Source organism: Melanotaenia boesemani, chromosome 4 (assembly GCF_017639745.1).
Source record: "Melanotaenia boesemani isolate fMelBoe1 chromosome 4, fMelBoe1.pri, whole genome shotgun sequence".
Lineage (NCBI taxonomy): Eukaryota > Metazoa > Chordata > Actinopteri > Atheriniformes > Melanotaeniidae > Melanotaenia > Melanotaenia boesemani.
The window spans coordinates 27,274,846-27,291,102 of NC_055685.1; the positions used below are offsets into that span (position 1 = coordinate 27,274,846).

General features: G+C 38.4%; 1 protein-coding gene across 4 annotated transcripts in view; it reads left to right on the forward strand.

The window, feature by feature from the left end:
• LOC121637826 (phospholipid-transporting ATPase ABCA1-like) overlaps positions 1-16,257 on the forward strand; it is a 35,061-nt gene that overhangs the window by 7,344 nt on the left and 11,460 nt on the right. For all 4 annotated transcript variants that reach the window (XM_041982122.1, XM_041982121.1, XM_041982124.1 and 1 more), the window contains exons 6-16: positions 2,891-3,012; positions 4,872-5,063; positions 6,748-6,837; positions 11,476-11,719; positions 11,819-11,958; positions 12,047-12,163; positions 13,071-13,265; positions 14,826-15,034; positions 15,142-15,318; positions 15,410-15,632; positions 15,877-16,098. In XM_041982122.1, coding sequence (XP_041838056.1) covers positions 2,891-3,012; positions 4,872-5,063; positions 6,748-6,837; positions 11,476-11,719; positions 11,819-11,958; positions 12,047-12,163; positions 13,071-13,265; positions 14,826-15,034; positions 15,142-15,318; positions 15,410-15,632; positions 15,877-16,098 — 1,931 coding nt within the window. The remainder of the gene's footprint in view (positions 1-2,890; positions 3,013-4,871; positions 5,064-6,747; positions 6,838-11,475; positions 11,720-11,818; positions 11,959-12,046; positions 12,164-13,070; positions 13,266-14,825; positions 15,035-15,141; positions 15,319-15,409; positions 15,633-15,876; positions 16,099-16,257) is intronic.

Here is a 16,257-nt window from a genome sequence, read left to right on the forward strand (position 1 = left end):
CTACCGTCTGCTCTGTTAGCCCAAAGGTACAGTCCATTATGCAATGCGTTCTTCAAAGCCAAGCAAGGTTTAAGAGTGGAGTGAGAGCACAGATCTGAGGCGCTGTGGAAAATATGTTATTTTTATTTCTCATTTCTGTAGTGTGGTGCAGCATGTTCTCTTTGAGCTTGTGTCTTTCCCGTCCCCATTATGACTAGATCCCAAACAGATTATCCTCCTCTTATCAACTGAGCTGAGCACAGTGTTTCTACATCTATTTTATTCAGTTTCTTTAGTTGTTTTAACAACGTTTATGTAAATTCCTACACTTCATCACAGTTGATTTCTCTGTGTTTCTTGGTTTGAAAGTGCTCAGTCTCATATTCTCTATATTTGCCTTTAATCTACAAGAGACAGCTGATGTAAGCAAACAGAGCTGCTGCCACTGCAGGGCGGGGCTTTACAGATAACAGCTTGGATCAAAGAATTGAGGCTGAAGCCCCTCACGTGTTGGTTAATAATTCAGTGATTGATAGAATCAGTGAATGAGATTTAAAGTGATAAGAAAGGGAGCTGTAAAGTGCTTTGAGCATTTTTTCTTTAGATAACTTAATAAACCTCGGATGATCTGATTTTTCTTGATCAGGTGTAATGGATGTCTGATTCATGAGATAGCACTAGACAGGAACATAACAAGAAGACAGATTACAGGAAAAACCTTTAAGAGAAATTTGAGTATTTAAGAAACTGAGATTTTTTTTATATATTATTAAAATAGCTTAGAATAGAAGTGCTTAATAAAAGGAGAACATCTTACATCTTTACCCTTTAACTATTTACTTTTCACCCATTTATGTGTTTCTCCACATAGAGACTATTGGGTTTTCAGACTTGGTATGTGTGAATCTGACCTTTGTAACAAATGTTTACACCAGTTTACACAGACACTGACAAACAAACAAACATGACAACCATCAGCGGCTACAATGATTTCCTTTCATGTAAGCTCAGCTGTTAGCCATAAAATGCCTATTTCACCCCTTGGGTTGAAATTAGGTTGAAATTAAACAACTGCCATAATTAAACACACTCAAACTCAGACACGATCTTTCTTTCTCTCTAGAACGCCATTCATCAAAATAGCCTTGAAGTCTGCCCATGATGAAGCGATCAATGATTTGATTTTACTGGGAGGAATTAGTGAATTTCCCATCTTTTGTCTGTCTTTGTAAAATAATTCTACATATTCAGGTGCTCATATTCTTCTCTGACAGGCTGCTGTAAATTTGGGAATTTGTGGTTTCACATACAAGTTTGACCAGGAATGACATCATGTGGTTTTTAAGGTGTGTGATGTGAATGCAGGAGGTGCAGTGCCACAGCATGTTCAGACTTGCAAGGATTAATTAAGGGCTATGCTGGCTCTAACCTGAAAAAAGAGATAAAACTTCTTTTATTATCTTACTCAATAAATAACTCAAGGAAACTCATCTAAATATGTACCTAAAGGGAAGCACTGATCGAAGAGATAAAAACAGGAAGTAAAATGCAAATTGTTCACACAAGCAAGAATATCGGGTGTCGCTACTTTTTTTTATTTCTGCAAAGTTACACCATCCAGTTTGGTTTGATCTCAAGGGTTTTCAGATACAATCCTGGGACTTCCAACTGGGACACCGATTAGACATAATTAGAACTCCTTGGTGGTTAACCTCTGAGAATTGAGGTCATATACATGCACATAGATGTTGGCAGAGACACAGAGAGTACATTTGGTATTGTATCATGCACAATCACAGCAGAAAGTTCACAAAAAGAACAACAGGCTAGTTCAGGACCATGACTACATTAAATACCAGGAGGGGGATGAAAACACACGTGTCTTCTGAGCAGACAGAAACACACTGTTCTCTTTCACTTCCTCCCAAGGGATGTTCAGTTGCACCAAAGTGTTTCCTGTGTGTGTCTGAGTTTGTGAATGCCATTTATTGGTTATCAAAGAAAGAGGGTAGATAAAGAGGATATTTCACTAGAAAAAATTCTAAATTGTACTGAAGATGTTAAGAGATTAAGTAATAATGGAGCAGAGCATGATGGAGGGAAGCAGTTAGCGCAGTCACCTTTTTGACTTTGTAAAACTGATTCAGATTCATAATAAGTGACAGTAAAATGATGAGTAAACTTCCTCCTTGGAGGAAGAAATGACCAGTTATCTTGCCCAATGCACAAATGTTATGTGCTGCCCAAGCTGTTCAATGATTTTCATAGTTCACCAAAGCTTAGTACGAGTTTCACCACCAACAGTTGATGGATAATTAGAAAACCAAATATAAATTCATGTAAGGTGGGGAAGAAATTTAGTGAGGCAGCAAGTTTAAGACAGAGGAGGTAGTATTTGGAGCAAAGTTTAACAACCTGTAGTAACCCCTTCTGACTATAAAACTCAGCTTAGGAGAAGCAAGAACTGTATGTATGTGCGTTGGTGTCTGTAACCACACAGCTGACTGGGGCCAGTTTCAGAAATGCTTTGACTTCTTTGGAATGCAGCAAAGTACAAAGAGCGTTCAGAGTGCTTGGAAGGCTTTTTGTGTATGTCCACTTGTCAGTATTCAAGCAGCAGATGTGACTTTGGGTCACTTGTTTGATTGAGGGATTGATGTCATTTATTCTCTGTGTTTCCAAATGAGTTTGACTGAACATTCTGAGTCATTAAGCCTGTTCACTCCCATGTTTAACATTAGTATATGTGACAGAACAAGTCATGGCAAGCTGGTGATTTATTACATCCTCTTCTGACTCTTGGTGAATTTATTCCCTCTAGGTCAAAATGAATAATTGTATCTCATCCATGGATAGAAAATAAAAAATAAAAAAAAATGTCTTTTGTTTGTTGTCTGTGTTTCTTTTCCAGGTTTCAAGCTAAAGGACTTTTTGCGAGACAATGAGACCCTTTCCCACTTTCTGCACCACAATGCATCTCTTCCTCACCACGCATTGAGGCACATTGTTGAGGCTGATGTCAATTTAGAGAAGGTAAGGTGCAATATTACAGTGCAGAGACTTTTTCATGATCACATTCACTTGCATTGCCTCAGTAGCAAAAATAGTACCAGCACAAAAATATGCGCAGCCTCTTTGTTTTGTACTTTTCACACATCAGATAGTCATTTTCTCCCTCTGGCCACAGCCAGAGCACTTGTGCATAAATCTAATGACCTTGGCTTCGGAGTCTATGTTGGACCACAGGATTCTGCTGTAGCACAGCTAAGCTTTTAATACCCAAGAGGAAAAAACACAGCGGATGGGGGGTGGATGGGTGTAGAGACTATTGGGCAGTGGTCCTTCTCCCAGCTGTCTTTTTTATAATATATATTAGGTGGATGGGATATCATTTTTTCTTTTCTTTCGATCCATTTTTCCTTATTTTTGCATCCCTCACTTTTAATCCCATCCATCCATTTCACAGCCTTTGTTTTCTTTTCTCTGACAAGATAATCTCAACAACTCCCTGCACGTTAATTTACAAACGTGCAATAATACAGATGGAACTTGACCTCCTCTGTTCAAATTCCCTATATTTGTATAACCTGGTACAGTCAAGTCGACATCAACAACAGCTTCCAGCCCAGCCCCTCATGTCATCCCTGCTTTGCAGTTCTGAGGCTGGAGTCACATGACTGCTCCTCTACACCCCTCCCCTCCCCCACATTTCTCCTCACGTGCAGAGACAGAGGCTCTAAGTCAAAAACACGTTACACCATGTGATCTGGCACAGCTCACCCTGTTCTCCCATCTATTGATCACAGAGGCGGACGTCTTGTAGACCATGAGCATCTTATTAGAACATTATCACAGCAGAGGAGTGAAATCTATGGCAGTCTTGAGATTGCTGTGACCTCTAATTGTATACACAGTGAAAAGTAATGTAGCATTATAATACAGCCATTAGAAGCTAAAAAGCAGCACACACTGAAGGACGCCTGATCCTCTGTCTGATGATAAGAGGTTCCCAAAGCTCCAAACTGACCGCTATAAGCCCTAATGTTTTTCTGGTGAAAAGATTATCAGTTGTTACTTTGTGCGTGTCCATTTGTGTGTGTGTGTGTGTACAGTATGCAGTCTAATAGAAATTATGCCATTAACACAGAATGGTCCAGGGCGTTTAAAGGCACATGAGTAAACTCCCTCTCTCTCTCCCAAACACACGCATTAATCTTGACTCTGTTACAGAAAAAGCCCAGTCTGTGAATGATCTCATGCCCCAGAAAAGGACACTTTGTGGCAGCTCCTTTTTTTTCAAACAATGTTACACTTTTATAAAAGAAGGAGAATGTTTTAGATAATAGACGATTAACCTAAAAACATAAAAACAAATGAGTTTCTCAGACAAGTATTTGAACATTGTCAAAAAGCCTCTCCTGAAAATGTGCTTGGTACTCTCCATTGTTGACATTTCATAACTCATTTTTGCTCAGTGTATCTCTCTGATATCATCGTTGTTTTGTTCTCTTGGTCAGATGTTAGGAATTTGGGGTTTTTTGGATCGTATTTTGCAAACTCATATAAGTCAAGAACAACCACAGAGGTTGCAATTTAGAAAAACACACTGTGCCACAGAAATAATAACTAAATGCCAAAGTGGTAAACAAGATTAGTGATAGCTTCTCTTAAAACTTATTTCTTTTCTTTTTTTTTTTATAAAGAAAATATCTTCTTGCTCTCATGTTTGTGCTCATTTTAAAGTATTGTCCATATTGTCATGCTAATGTTTTAACTAAACTAAAACCAAACAAAAAAAAGACAAAATAGTTTTTTCTCTTCTTCTGACTTCTCATTGTGATTATTGTCATGTGTATTTCATAATAATCTGAGTTATTTTTTGCTTTGTTTAGGTTCTCACTAAAGGTTTTGGATTCCATCTCAGAGACCTTTGCAACACCACTCCTCTGGAGGAGTTTGTCCACATCGCTGATCAAAACGTGTCCCGTTTGACTCAAGAAATAATCTGCAAATCATCCAGTGAATGGCTGAACAAGGCTCAAAGCCACTTCCTCTCCAACCTGGACTTCCTGAAACCCATTCGGGTGAGTCTGAGAGTTGAAGTTTTACAATAGTTTCTAATCTTATTTTAAACCCCATCTGCTCCCTCACCCCTCCCCCACATGCAGAGACAAAGAGACAGAGAAACTGTAAAAATCCTGCTGTGTCAGTAACTGGGATATGTTACACTGGCAGTTAGGGGATGAGTGAATATTTAATTGTACAAAAAAATCCTTTTTGTTGCTTTAGCAGATACTTACAGCCTAATCCTAAATTTATCATAAACATACTCATTTTCATGTCCTCTCCCCTCCTTTCCGTGTTCAGAGTTGCATGTCCTCTTCAAGTTCGTTCCCAAACATTCCTGTCCCTTCCTGTAAACCTATGACCTAAATGTGAGTCAGGATGGGTAAGGATGGTAAAAGGTGAACAAAACATTCTGCTAAACTGAGCTTCAGGGCAGTAAACAAGAGAAGAGAGAGAGAAAAAAAATCTCCAATCTGTTTAAAACATAGGAAATTTGAGATTTTTTTTTAAATTAGCCATTAAAAAGTAAACATGGGGATCTTGTCCCTAAGAGTATAATAAGTAGTTGATTGAGGACGTGATTCACCCAAAAAGACATGTTGTCCTTAAGAACAAAAATTTTGCAAAACATTAATGCAATAGTGAAAGTTTGAGTTTTTTTTCCCCCAGTAGTGACTAAATAGAATAAAATGCATAGCTGAGTTTTTTCTCATCTTTGCCCTGCGTGAGTGCATGTTTAACAGAGTACAGCTGGATTTATACTCCGTCCGTGTCTATGTATGTTAGGGCTGGCGTAGCTGACCCTGGATGAAATTTACACTGTCGTGTTGCAGTTTCTTTTCCACGGTTACCACACAAATTCAGCAAGTAGTTCCAGAAATCTGGAAACGTGTAATCATAAACTAACCAATAACAAGGGAGAAGTTTTGTGTAACCACTCTTCAAGCAGGAGTGCACGTCAGATCTGGAAGAGGTGCGCGTCAAGCCTTCGCAGACCTACGCGGAGCATACAACAGTAACCGACTTCACGCAGACTTCACGCGAGTATAAATCCAGCTTAAAGGAGAACTGAGAAAACCGAATAAACAAGGGAGATAAACAGAGCCTCTCTTTCTCTTTACTAGAAGGCTGTTCTCTCTTCAGCGACACCTGTGCTTTATCAAATGTCAGACATTCCAGCAGCTGACAACTTAGGGTGATAGATGAGAACACTTGAGTGCACAAACACACACACACATACACACACACACACTGCAGCAGTCTGACAGGCAGAAACATAGGTCAAAGGCAGGAGGTTAAACCTTTATGGACTTGTTGATCTTTCTTGGATTTCCTCATCCCTATTTGACCCCAGCATTATAATTGTTTTCTTCTTTTCTACCTGTTCTTTGCCATGTTTCTTTCTTTCTTTTCTTTTTTTTTTTTTTGTTTGTTTGTTTGTTTTATTTTGTTTTGTTGTTTTTTTTAAAAGCAAGGCACTTTCTCTGTCTGTGGTACACTTTTTTTTTATCCTTCATATTTGTTATATTTGCATAAAGCTGTGGGAAGGGGGGACACTTGAATGATACCTATGAAGAAGTTTTATAGTAACTACTAAAATAAATGAATAGCACAAAGTTTTGTTCTTTCTGTAGTCTCATAAATCCATCAGTAAATTGGTAATTCTCTGCAACATACTTTTAACTAACTTTTATTTGACAGAGGGACGTCAGGTCAGACCCCAAAGTTGTTCAGGAGGTCTCGGCTGCAACCAATAATCTTCTGGAGAGGCTGGGAGAGCTGGCTGTGGAGGTAAGTAAACTGCACACATGCAAAGAAAACACCAATGCGATTTAACAGGTACGAACAGGATTGCCGAAGTATTTGTAATCAAAGTTCAGTTGTCATGTTTGTGAATAAAATCAATCCTTACTAGGAATTAGGGCTCAATGACAGGTCAAAGTTCAAGTTGAGGCTCCTAGGGTCAAGGCTTATGTGCTTACATCATGAACACATTTGTTTACACACTAGTTTTCTTGGAGATTCAAATCATGAAGAGCTCCTTTTGGTGTAAACAGGTGGTCCTGAAATTACTTTAAACGTTGTTACCCAACAATGACACATTGTGCTGCAACTTTGTGATGTTTCATGTGAATGTATCTGTCATATTTCTACAGAAATACAATCTGAAGTCCATTTAAGAGTGTGTTTCTGTAAAAATATGCAAAATAGAGTCAAGTCTTAATTACATCAGTTCAGCAATAGATATTTTGTGGAGCTCAAATACAAACTAAGCAGGTTGTGTTAAGGCCTTTGTAGCTGGTAGCATAAAGGCCTGACTCAGACAACCAGGTGCACAGTCCTTAGTGTTTTGCAAACAAGCAAACAGTATAGGATCACACGTGTGTGCATTCACACACATGCCTGACCTAAGCTAATGTAACTCAGTCTGAGGTTGGAATGCAGTGAGAAAGGAGAGAAGCAGCAGTTGGTTGTGTGTGCTTGCACAAAAACAACACAGCCCCCTTTCTCTCAGGCTCAAGCTCTGCTGAGGTGGCAAAACATAAAGACCCAGCTGCGTATGTGTGTGTTGGGTTTCCTGTCAAAGCAGCTGTAACCGCTCTGATGAAGTCTTTTTTTTATTTATTTTTTTTTTTTTTTATTTTTGCAAACTTCAGCGATAGTTCCCCCACTTATCTTGTTTACATTATATTGAGTTCTTTTTTGCTCGACACCGTGCTTGAGGGCAGCGATTACTGCACATGAACTTAGAAAGAAAATGAAAAACAAACAACAGAAGGATTTCACTCTGAATCATGTAACTGAGATATTTTTGATATTTGAGGGATGCCATGCCAACACAGCGTGACATATTTGGTGAAAAACAGCTACTTGCAAAGAGTAACTGGCATTGTGCAGATATTGTGTTGCAAACCAAATGCAGCTGGCAGAATAGAGAAACATGCTCGCATAACACAGTTGTCCTTGTTTAAATCCAAGGCTTTTTACAGTTGGAAAACAAAAAGAACTGCAGCATTCAATTCAGAATATAACTTTTAGGAGTCTTTCCATGTCGTCAGCCATGTTATTTTAATGTATTAAGGTTCCAAATACTGAAACTATTTCACTTAACCTTATTTTTTCTCTCATTGTAAGTAGATTAATTAGTTTAGCTCCATAGGCTGGCAGTGCAGAGATTCGGACTCTAAGAATGTGGAATGCTTCTCTTTCTCAGCCTGTTAGCAACCTGACTTCAACCCTAATCCCTGACTAACTTGACAAATAAATATATTTGGGAATAATTTCATTTTAATCATTTTCATTATTCTTTTGCTTTTTATTTATTTATTTACTTACCTGCCTACCTACCTACCTACCTACCTACCTACCTACTTTGAGTTTATGGTGAATATTTATGATTACATAGACATTCTAATAGCAGAATGAAACTTTGATCCAAGTATTTGAAGTGAACCTCTCACAGATTTTACTGCACAAACACACAAATCTACTATAAGAGCATCACATTCATAGCTCAGGTTAATAAATGTATAGCAAGTATTTGCACAGATGCGCATTACAATATAGTGTTTTTAATAAAATCTTGTCTGTACTTTATGAAATTATTCTTGAGTCCGTTCGTCTACTGTATTAAAACGATTTAGGGCTTTGTTTATTAGTTTGCCTTATTAGAACAAACCAGCACATACACTTATAACACAAAGAAGCATATGCTATTAAAAATCTTGGAATATTAAGGTCAGTCTGATAAATTCATGTTGAAAATAAATTTGAGATTGGCCCTCCGATCTGCTTTGGACTAAATACCTGTGAATTCGAGTGGAAACTTGAACTGTAGTAACCTCACGCCAGCTCAGCTGTGAGGTTACTTTGGGGCAGTCCTCTTCTCCTGCCTGTCTGTATGTGTGTGTGAGTGTGTGTATGTGCAAGTGCACAGACCTGCATGCATGCATGTGTGTGTATTACTTACCTAGTCACCCAAATTAACATGGGCACTGAGGAATGGCTCATTATCACAGGCAAAAAGTCACTCATAGAGACCTACAATCAGAATTTTGGCAGGCAGTCACTTGCACACACAAATCGGTACAAAAAGCAGTAATAACGATGTCCCTCCCTGTGTATTTGAGAATTTGAGACCAGTGAAGTGTCAAAGGACGGTTTCTGCAATGGGGAAATAAAGACACACAGGCACTGTATACAATCAACACACAAACCTGCATAGCCTGACACCAATTTAATTCGTCAGCGGCAAGCTGACAGCCGCACACGCAAACCACCCACACAAACACAAACTTTTATTCTCTATATACACACAGAGAAAATATCTCAGCTAGATCTTTGCACATGAAAGAGCAGAAGAGCATGTGACAGCTGATGTAGCCACAGGCTCAGCTGCAAGGTAACCAAAGAATATAAAGTGATCTCAAATTCAGCCGTGCTTCCAGTCTCACTTTCTCTTTGTTAAAACTCATGTTGAATATTTGTTTAATGTGCAAAGGGGAGGATAAGAATTGCTTTCTTTAAACTGGACAATAGTAGATATATAAAAAGGAAAAACACACAGACTGAGAAAACAGTGTTATTTGTTCTGAAACAACCAGGATCTGCAGGGTGTTTGTGCATCATCTTGTGTGTGTATGTCTGTATGTACATGTGTTTTTGTGTCAACACTTTAATTGCAGAGCTTGCCAAGATTTGCCCGATAGTAACCTTTCTTTGTTCTCGTGCCTTCCTCTGTTGTCAGAGCTCATTTCAGTTTCCTGCATCACTTGCAACCTTTCACACAGTTTTCCTTTTCTTGCTTCTATGGCCTCCTCACACATCCACCTTAGTTTATTAAGAATTATTTTGGCCTTTTTTCCTTTTGCCCTTCTCCCACTCAATTGAATCTTTAAGTCCAGATACCTTCCCCTTCTCCACAGTAAGAAAAGAATAGCCCCCTCTACTCGAGCCTATCTTTGCTTTGTTAGCAAGAATTGTAAACCCTTACTTTTATGCCTTCCCAGTCACAAGTTGCGAATGTGTTTATTCCATCAGTTTGGAAATATTAATGGGGAACTTGTGCCGACTTGTCTCTTGAACTAAAGTAACCTCAGACTGAACCAAAATGAACTCCCTGCTGTGTGATGTAAGAAAGCATATGACTCCTGACAAAATATCACAATACCTCCAGCTTTTCTGGAGAAAATAGGAGCACAACAAGAAACCAGATTGTTCTGTAATGTTGATGAACACGACTATGGACTAGGGCCAACGTCAAACAAAGAGAACAATTCAAATATAAGGTCTTGGTGGGCATTAATTAGAAATCCCCAAACAAAGAGGAGAGTTGTTTGGAGTTTTGTTCTAACTGGCAGAAATATTCTCCACTATAAGCAAGCATAATTTTGCATTACTTACAGCTACAGTCCTCTATAGGAGATTGAATGTTTTGTTTAGGTAATAATAAAAAAGTCTTTTTTTTTTCCGGACATGTTTGAGATAACTTAACTCCGAAAGTCCTCCAAAGGACTCCTAAGCTGAGGAGCAATAGTTTAAGTTCTGCACTATAAAGTAGATTTGTGTATGCATAACATTGTAATTACTTTTTATGTGAAACACTGCTCTTAAATGCATATGTCACACGTTACATGTTATCTCACCTCCTCCCTTCATAGTGATACAAAGCGCTGCAGATGCACGCACTTGGAAGAGAAAATGATAGGACTGTGAGCAGCAGTTAAATTTATCTTAGCTCAGCAGACGGTCAAGTGCTAAGTGCCTCCACCCCACAGAGCAGCGCTTTACTTCCATGTATAGAATACCACCCATTGTGTAGATGTTAATATCTTCAAACATATGGCATCACGCACAGGGCTTATGTAAGGTACTTGTGCTGGGACAAATGATAGCTTTTATTATATCAGACATATCATTTTCACTTCTGACATCATGTGAAATTTAATATTCTATGGAGGAAAAAAAATTACAGAACAGATTTTGGGACATGTGGTGGCTCTTGGAGCTTGGATATGGTAGGATCTACAGTAAGGTCTCCCTTGAACGGAACAGAGAGACCTATTTCTCTGGTAGCTGATAGCATTTTGTGTTTCTACCACAAAGTTCTCCTTTTTATAAATACATTCAGTCACCTGCCATACTTGAAACCACCCCAAAGTATCAAAGCAACATGATTTAGCCACATATCAGTGAACAAGCTGATTAACATGTTGAACATTTGATTGCATAATAATTAAAACAGTGTTTGATATCTAAAATATTATGTTTAGAATAAAAAAAAATCTGCTTTTTTTTTTTTTAAAGGCGTGCCAATTAATGTTTTTTTTTGTCAGATCCTAGAATTTTACTTGCTCATATCTGTCTTCCCTAGTTCTCTGTTACTTGCCAGCCTTCATCGTGATACAGATTTTATGTGTCTCTCAACAGCTTGCCAGTATGAAGAGTTGGAAGGAAATGCGAAAGGAGATCCTGTACCTAACTGCAAATGCCTCAGGGTCTCCAAATCAGATGTACCAGGCTGTGTCACGTATCGTCTGTGGGCACCCAGAGGGAGGTGGACTCAAAATTAAGTCTCTCAATTGGTATGAAGACAACAACTACAAGGCCTTATTTGGAAACCATGGCAACGACAGTGACAGTGAACCTATCTCCGCTTATGACAACTCTTCCAGTAAGTATTCAAGTTTTACAAACATTACTTTTGAAATGAAACACAATATATTTCCCTTGCCTTTCATTCACTCAAAATGGCTTTGCATTTATTTTCTAGCTCCCTATTGTAACAACATGATGAGAAAATTAGAGTCCAGCCCTATTTCCAGGATGATCTGGAGGGCTCTAAAACCTCTTCTCATGGGGAAGATACTGTACACCCCAGACACCCCAGCAACTCAGAGGATCATCCATGAGGTACAAAGGGCCCCTTACAACACAAAACCATCATCAGAATTATCTTCAGCAAGAAACGTGTGAGAACATGTGTTCTTGTATTTTCCAGGTTAATAAAACCTTCCAGGAACTGGGTGTGCTGAGGGATCTTGGGGGGATGTGGGAGGAGATGAAGCCCAAATTTTGGAATTTCATGGAGAATAGCGAGGAAATGGACTTAGTTAGGGTGAGTAGGTGAATTGCCCTTATTGCACAAGACATAACCAAGCTGTGTTCTAAGTATTCTTCCTGTTTACATAAAAAGATTGCATAAAGGTGGTTATTGCATATATCTGATCTGACACTGATGTTTTTTTTCAAGCTCATGAAAGTACTTTTGAGCTGTGAGAAAGACAGCAAAGGCAAATAATGGTTGTTTTCATTATATATCAGTTAGTGGAGCAGAGATGGAACAGAAAGATAATTCAGCCATACTGTGAGGAACTGTGAAAAAGGAGTTGTGTGTGTTGTATAAAATGGGGATTCTGCAGCTGACTGAAAACATGCAGCAAAAAAAAGACCTGCAACCATTTAAGAAACTGTAGACAAGCAAAGAGGAACACATGCAGCTCATGACATGGCCATTCTTCACATGTGTTCCCAGTTTTAACCACAACTTCTCTTTTCCTTTGCAAGCTGCACCACCTCCACCTAGTGGTTAAAGAGAATGATGTAAAATTACTTGACGTTAAAGAGATTTCTACCTTTTCTGCAATTGTATCAGTTTTTTTCTGTTGTGAAAAAGACTGATCATACTGGGAATCCATAAAATGTCAAATATGCAGTGAAAGAGATAATAAATTTCAGAAGTCTTTAAAAAAAAAACTCAGAGAAATGAATGAGCATAAAGTAGGGCAAAGGTCACACAAAGAGCTACACAAAGAAACTAGCGCTTAAGTTTGTACACTCAGACAGGTCTAATGATTATATTTGTGATTATTCCACACTTTGTTTTATCATATCATATTAGATTTTAATTCTTAGCTATTTAAGGGTGCTGGTTATTTTGTTCATCTGAAGCCTTGTTGATGTGTAATAGTCTTTTTTCTGTAATAAACAATTTAAAGTCTTCTTTTTTATATATATATTTGTAGACACTGCTCCAGAATAATGCCAGCGCTGCATTCCTGAATGCCCAGCTTAGTGAAACTGAGTGGCGTGTAGCAGATGTGGCAAACTTCCTGTCAAAGGCCTCTGAGGACCAGCGACCTGCAGGGTCTGCAAGCACCTGGAGGGACATCTTCAATGAAACTGACCAGGCCATACAGACCATTTCACAATTCATGGAGGTTAGTGAGTTTCTTTACTTTGCAGAACATATCACAATGAAGGCAATACGAAGTAATAAAGATCAAGTGAAGGCCCTGTAATAGTTTCAGTTTAGAAAGAGAAAATAAAAAGAAATGTAGGGCATGTAATGATGTCCTCACATTCCCAACATGAAATCATAATAATGTGGAGCATGTTTTCAAGGACATGCTAATAAAATTATAATCTCATGGATTTTAATTTGATTATAAAATGTGATTTAACGGAGAAATATGTTAAATGCTAAATGCCGATTTAGTTGTTTATAAAAATCTTCACATATTTTCCAGCGACTGAATGCAGTTTGAGCTGCTTCAGATTTCTGCATGGCTATCACAAACCTTGAAATTAAATGTTCATCTCCTTTCTATGCTTTATGTAATCGAACCGTTACCACACTGACTGTGTGATAGCTTCTTTTCTCTATTGGGTTAATGTGATAGAGCCATGTCTCAGCTATAAATAGTTTATTTATCTGTGACTGGGAGTTTTTTCATTGAGATGTTTATGAAGGATCTTTGTTCAGAGACAAATCTGATCCAACAGTTATGTAATGTACTGCTAAAGTAGTGATAAGGGAAACTATTTAAATAATAATGTAACAGACTGATGATATAGATAAATAAAAATTATTGATTACATTCTAACTATAACTTATAGTTTGAATGTTTTATTCATAACTCTTCTTAGGCTTGTGAATAATAAATTGCACAAATCAATTCAAACTAATTTAAAGTACATTATTTATCCATTTTGTATAAACATTATACACTGTTAAACCTTCTTGACTTGTGTTTTACACTCCAGACAACTGACCTACTGACTATTTCACTTTTTAGGTCAAGTTAAATCTGTACCATGACCTGGTGTTTCTTGTACTAATTACGGTCCTAGACTACTGTAAAATTCTGTCATGTCTGCAGAATTAAAAGTGTTTATGCTGCATTTTATTAGAGTAATCTATACTTTCTGAGCTCTGTTACATATCATTCACTTTGAATGAGAGGATAAGGTACAAGTCAGCTTATACTGGCGAAACATGTTAGAGGTTAATCTGTGGGAGGCCTCAACAAATTAGATAAACAACTCCAGAGTGGTTACTCAGTGTCCAGCCAAGGCACATGACTTTGTTCAACAGGGTGAAAGTTCATGGTCATTCTCTACTTCTAAATAATAGTTATGAGAAAAAATGTGATTGTTTGTGCTGGATTTTAATGCCTTCTTGCAACAACCGATACATTCTTTGTTTAGTTTTTAACTCTCTCATTTAAAAGTGGGCCTCACGTTTGATAGCATCTTTAAAATAAAGAGTTACAAATACACCAAGATAATTACATAGAGCACTGTAGATAAATCAGTAATGTCCTGAAATCCGACTTTCAACTCTTGCAGGAGTATTTAATGTGTTCTTTTGCACTGTGCATGTACATTTTCTATTTTCTTTTCAAATTGGTGACATCTGACAACAGCTAATACAAAAGCATTTAATTGTTGTCAAATATAGATAAAAACATATCTTTAACCTGCTCTCTCTTCTTCAGTGTGTGAACCTAGACAAGCTGGAGCCAGTCGCTAATGAGGAACGTTTGGTTAACAAGTCCATGGGTCTTCTGGATCACCAGAAGTTCTGGGCTGGGATTGTGTTTCCTGACATTACTCATAGCAATAGCACCGACCTGCCATCTAATGTCAACTACAAAATCCGCATGGACATCGATAATGTAGAGAGGACCAACAAGATTAAAGATGGGTAAGTGGCTGAGACAACCAGGGTTTTTTTATTTACTTGGACATCCTTAGCTGACGTCTTTGTTTTCATGTTTTAATGACAGTGTTGGTTTATATGCTGGTTTGCAGATATTGGGATCCCGGTCCCAGGGCAGACCCCTTTGAGGATCTTCGGTATGTCTGGGGCGGATTTTCCTACCTGCAGGATGTCATCGAGCAGGGAATCATCAGAGCTGTCACCGGCACCAAAGAAAAGACGGGCATCTACATTCAACAGATGCCCTACCCCTGCTACGTAGATGATATGTAAGGAAATACTGTGTGGAAAAAAATCAAACTTTCTTCATGTACAGGTGATGTAGTGGGTTCACTGAAACTCTTTATGACTTTCTTTCAGTTTCCTGAGAGTGATGAGTCGGTCAATGCCTCTGTTCATGACGTTGGCATGGATGTACTCTGTTGCTATCATCATCAAGGGCGTGGTGTACGAGAAGGAGGCACGCCTGAAGGAGACCATGAGAATCATGGGACTGAACAATGGCATCCTGTGGCTGAGCTGGTTTATCAGCAGTTTAATCCCACTGCTGATCAGCGCAGGCTTGTTGGTGATGTTATTGAAGGTTGGTGTAACAGAGACACATGTTGATGTCCATGTATTCACCCATTCTGTCATCATGCAGGAATGTCAGCATGTTGTAGAGAACAATTAAACACACAGACCCCAGTCATTGCTGATAGCCATATTCGTCATTTAACATAATAGTCACTTTGTTTGTCCAGAAATTGTTGTTGAGAATTTGAATTTAATAGTGGAAAATTAGTTATGTTAAAAGCTGTTTCTTTTCTTTGCTTGACTTTTTTCAGATGGGCAACTTGCTGCCTTATAGTGACCCAGGTGTTGTGTTCCTTTTCCTGGGATCCTTTGGCATTGTGACCATCATGCAGTGTTTTCTCATCAGCACCCTGTTTTCTCGTGCCAACCTGGCAGCAGCCTGCGGTGGCATCATATACTTCACCCTCTACCTGCCCTACGTTCTGTGTGTCGCTTGGCAAGACTACATAGGCTTTGGAACAAAAATTGTTGTGGTGTGTGGAAGAATTTTGATAATACACACATTATTACATACATCAATACTTTTTGATCTGTAGTAATACAAAAAGGTTCTAAGTGAGCAAATACTAAAAAGCAACAGTACTGCATGCTCATATGTACTTTGTACTAACCTATGGCTCTCTTTTTGTTCT